General features: G+C 37.9%; 1 protein-coding gene across 1 annotated transcript; it reads left to right on the top strand.

Annotated features, from left to right (window-relative positions):
- The first annotated feature begins 699 nt into the window (after positions 1 to 699).
- On the top strand, positions 700 to 4,911 carry LOC112175325 (calcium and calcium/calmodulin-dependent serine/threonine-protein kinase). Its single transcript, XM_024312998.2, has 7 exons — positions 700 to 2,075; positions 2,695 to 2,749; positions 2,862 to 2,972; positions 3,241 to 3,473; positions 3,918 to 4,125; positions 4,345 to 4,404; positions 4,499 to 4,911. Exons 1-7 carry the CDS (start codon positions 1,342 to 1,344, stop codon positions 4,673 to 4,675), a joined length of 1,578 nt encoding a protein of 525 aa, XP_024168766.1. The 5' UTR covers positions 700 to 1,341; the 3' UTR covers positions 4,676 to 4,911.
- The last annotated feature ends 282 nt before the right edge of the window (positions 4,912 to 5,193 follow it).

Raw genomic sequence — 5,193 nt, 5'->3', positions numbered from 1 at the left:
TAAACACCAAATAAATAAATCACATAGGATTAGGGTTCATGCATCATGGTGATTGTACACATAATCAAGGTTTGAAAAATATGAATTAAAATTAGAATTTAGAAAACTTACTCAATGTAGAACGGATGAATCTTCATCTTATTTATGCAGAACTGAGAAGGTTGTCTTCTCAGCCAATCCAAGAGTCCGTTTATGATTCAAATCCTAAACTAGATTCAGCGATGATCCTCCTTTGGTCGACGATCCTCAATCTTGTCTCAATGGTAGAACTATTCGTGCTGATAACATATTGAAAAACTATAGTAAAAGAATTTGAGAGAAAGAGAGAGAGTTTAGACGTAGATAATAAAATGGTGATTCATCTCACCATGAGTAGCCTTATATAGGACTACACGGTGTACACAAAAAGGTAATGCTCAATTACAATTCAATCACTCCTATAATTACAACCTATCAATCACCGATATATAGGAATAGACACCTATTACTCAACATCTATTTACATGATTATCCACAAATATTTACAACATCTTAATAATATTATAATATTATAAAGATTGATTAAACACATGTATCTGAAGAATCGTTAAAACCAATGCACAAACAGCATCTCGAAGAGACAGACGGATCACATATGACATATAATAAAGAAACAAACGATTTTCCGGTCAAGAGTCCCAAAGCTTTATGTTTGAATAAACACGCGAGCTAAACAGTGGAGGCAGTCACTGTTTACTCCGTAGATATCAATTACGCTCCGCAAGAGGCTGGACGGCGGTCAGTCGACCCAAGTGTCCAGACACCTCCGCACACAACTACCGAGCAACCATCGAGCAGTGCCAGCGGGGTTTGATTTCTTTGTTCCCAGACAATTCAACAGTCTGATTGGCTCCAACATAATAGAGGGACTTTTGTGCTTGTAATTTGCAGCAAGCAGAATTTGCAGAGAGGAAACAACAATTAGTTAATGTTAAGTAGAAGGCAGAGGTAGAGGTAGGTAAGTATGCTGTTCTCTCTGTGAATGTGAATGTGAATGTGAATGCTTAAGTTTAGTTGACTATGTCTTTGTCTGTTCTCTCTCAGCAGTACCCTGCATAGTATATTCCCTCCCTCCCATTTGAAATTTTCTGCTGATATTATATGCATTAAACAAGTCCCATAATCACAATACGCGTTTCAACTAATCAATGGAACCAACCCACCCTGTCTTCTACTTAACATTAACTAATCATTCACATTGTTTAATCAAATTCCCGAATCCTCTCCAAGACTACTACTACTCTTCTCTTCTCCCATCTCTGATATCAACCCATCTGCCAAGTTTTTGTCTTTGTATTGATCATGGGACAAGAAGCTAGGAGACTCGCCGATGAGTATGAGGTAGCTGAGATTTTAGGGAGAGGAGGATTCTCAGTAGTCAGGAAAGGCATCAGTAGAAAAGCAGGTACCAGTGCCAAAAACAATGTTGCCATCAAAACACTCAAAAGACCATTTGGGGGCTCTTCCTCTTCCTCTTCCTCATCCAAAAACTCTTCATTTAGTCCTGGTTTGAAGCAGGGCTTCCCAGTCCCGACTAGGAAACAAGTCTCTATATCTAATGTTTTGCTCACAAATGAAATCTTGGTCATGAGGAAGATAGTTGAGAATGTCTCGCCCCATCCGAATGTGATTGACCTCTATGATGTGTATGAGGATGAGAATGGGGTTCACCTTGTGCTGGAGCTTTGTTCTGGTGGCGAACTCTTTGATAGGATTGTGAAGCAAGAGAGGTACTCTGAGGCAGGGGCTGCAGCTGTGGTCAGGCAGATTGCACAGGGCTTAGCTGCTCTGCACAAGTCAGATATTGTTCATAGGGATTTGAAGCCTGAGAATTGTCTCTTCTTAAATAGTAGTGATGATTCTCCATTGAAGATCATGGACTTTGGGCTCAGTTCTGTCGAGGAGTTTACTGACCCTGTTGTTGGCTTATTTGGTTCCATTGATTATGTCTCACCAGAGGCTCTTTCTCAGGGACAAATCACTTTTAAAAGTGATATGTGGGCTCTTGGTGTAATCTTGTATATCCTTCTCTCTGGGTATGTGTGTATGTAGATATTTAGTTATACATGATTTTTACTAGTTTATATTTCCTTTTAAAATGTTATATAAACACTTTTGAACCAAAACAAAAGTGGATTTTAAGAACTTGTTATCTTGCTAGTGGAATTAAGCACCATAAGTTGTCTGATTGCAGTACAAGCTTCAAAAGATATACAGTGTTCTTCAAGACTGCAATTTAAATAGAATGCCAACATCATAATAGCTTCAAGATCCAATGAAGCTTTTCAGTAATTTGCTAAAACTACACAATTAATGGAGTTGGTTCCTCTGAGATTGAGAAAAAGGGTGGGTTGAGGGATTAGTTTTTCTAGTCTCATAATGAAATAGTTCTCGTCTTTCTTATGACTGTCCTCTTTATTTTCTTCTATCCAAACATATGATTGTTCAATTAGTAGTTTCTGGCATATGTCAATCCAATTGTTAGATTCCCGAGTTTCTTCTGCTCAATTTAACAACCAACCCACTTAGTTGAGAAATTTCCATGTCAATGACTCAGTCTTTCAAAGCCCTATCAACTTGTCATGAAAATGTTTCAAGCTCTTCAGTTTCTGATCTTCTAGGACCTTTAATATGTATTCTTTTACTACAATACAGGTACCCACCTTTTATTGCTCAGTCGAATCGGCAGAAGCAGCAGATGATAATGGCCGTAAGTGATCAAACCATTTACATTCTATTAAAAAAAAACATATATATGTTAACATGATGTTCATTTTAACAGTTTTGTTTTAAATTACAAGAGACAATACTTTCTCCTGCAGGGAGAATTCAGCTTTTACGAGAAAACTTGGAAGGGAATTTCCTTATCAGCGAAGCAATTAATATCAGACCTCCTCAAAGTTGACCCTGAAAAGAGACCTAGTGCTCAAGAGGTATGGGGGTAGTTTGCATGCAGGGTTACTAGTATTGATGTTGACTGAAATGTCAAGGGCATAAGGATAAGAAATACTGTTAACTAGACTGTGAAGGATATTATGGATCACTATTTAGTCTGCAATTAGTGCTCTATACTTCATATATAGTTCTACGCTATAATCTGCATATATTAATCCAGCAGTTCTTGGTTACTAAAGATGTTCTCTTCCAGATTTATGAGAAACCATAACACTTTGACTATTTCAAATCCTGTGGAATCAACAGCTTCTGGACCATCCATGGGTTGTAGGTCTTTCAGCCAGAGAGGACCAAATGGATGCTGAGATTGTTTCACGACTGCAGAGTTTTAATGCTCGACGCAAACTCCGTGCTGCAGCAATAGCTAGTGTGTGGACAAGCTCCATTTTCTTGAGGACAAAGAAGCTCAAATCATTGCTAGGGTCCCATGACCTTAAACAGGAGGAAATCCAGAACCTGAGTTTGCATTTTAAGAAAATGTGAGTAGTCAAAAGCAGATTTGCACCTTATTACTTCGTCTGTGCATGTTGTGATGAAATGCATGTTAGTCATAGACAACTATCAGTACACAGCATTCGGTCTCTGCTAAAAAGTGGCATGAAAGACTGTATACGCTACTAGAGAATGTTCTACAGTCTATGTCTGGAATTCTAGGCTGTCAAACTGTCAATCTGATTCAAGTACATTTTATTTAAGCATGAGTCCACGAGATCGACAATACAGATCAGTGGTCTGTCAAAATGACTTTAAAAAAAAAATTAATTATATATGGAGATAACCAAATGACAAATGAAATTCTGTTTGAGTCACTAATTTTGGGCTAGACAATACTAAATTACTTGGCATGAGCCTTATTTCTAGGCTTAAGTTCTTAACCAATATTTATAATTTCTGATCAAGAATGCCAACTTGGAAAAATACAGATGTGTAAAGGGTGATAATGCAACTCTGTCTGAATTTGTGGAGGTGCTGAAAGCAATGAAAATGTCATCACTGGTCCCTCTAGCACCCCGTATTTTTTACCTATTTGACAACAACCGAGATGGAACAGTAGACATGCGAGAGATACTCTGTGGTTTCTCTAGTCTCAAGAATTCACGAGGAGATGATGCTCTCCGCCTGTGCTTCCAGGTGCATTCTCCTTTTCTGTGTCTCCATTGTTATTAGTACAGTCACTTAAGCAAAAGTTCACTCAGCTGAACTATTTCTGGTTCATTTTGGAATTTCTAGTATTATTTCAACCCCATATAGTTTTTACTAGCAAAATGTTTTCTCTCTTGCTCTACCTTTTCACTGTTATAGTTCGTTGAAGTTGATATCAATCGTCCCTCTCTTTTTTCTTGCAAGCAGATGTATGATACAGATCGATCAGGATGCATCAGTAAAGAAGAAGTGGCATCTATGCTCAGGGTAATCCTCTTCCTTCCTCTTATGGAATTTATCTACATTAGTTGGTTTCACCTGAGAATAAGATTGTATAACGTAAGTAAATTATATTGGGCAGGCTTTGCCAGATGACTGCCTTCCAGCTGATATTACAGAACCTGGGAAATTGGATGAAATTTTTGATCGAATGGATGCCAACAGCGACGGAAAAGTTACCTTTGATGAGTTCAAAGCTGCCATGCAGAGAGACAGCTCTCTCCAAGATGTAGTCCTCTCCTCTCTTCGGCCACTATAGCTAGTCTTCCTATCATCAAACTTCCACACTTCTAATAGTTTTAAATCTTTCTTATGTTAAGAGGCAAGGTGGTGAAGAACAATGACCAAAAAACTGAGATGTATTTCATTGATAATATATAGGGTCTCTATATATAGAGGATTACATGTACAATCATCTTTCTTAGTAAGAAATCCTATACATAAATAGGAGATCAATACAATATATTTGAGATAGGCACATAAATATTAGATTTCTTGCAACACTCCTCCTTATGCCATCCAAACAAAACTCCATGTAACGTCAATGGCGCTCCTCATGTTGCCTCATTAAAAACCTTGTTGAGTAACAAAAATCTAGTGGGACAAAAAAACATTGGTATAAGAGAAAAAAGAGTACAACACGCCCTTCACATTTCGAGACAATCATGTAGGCACCAAACCTCCCCCTAAGGCTAACATTTCCTCTTGATTGCAACAATCATGAGAGTTCGGATAATTTTCGTAGACCAATTCTACTCGCATGTTTTTCGAATGTGG

Source organism: Rosa chinensis, chromosome 7, assembly GCF_002994745.2.
Source record: "Rosa chinensis cultivar Old Blush chromosome 7, RchiOBHm-V2, whole genome shotgun sequence".
Taxonomy (NCBI): domain Eukaryota; kingdom Viridiplantae; phylum Streptophyta; class Magnoliopsida; order Rosales; family Rosaceae; genus Rosa; species Rosa chinensis.
Note: the sequence above shows the minus strand (reverse complement) of the source record. Positions and strands in the feature narration are given on the sequence as shown.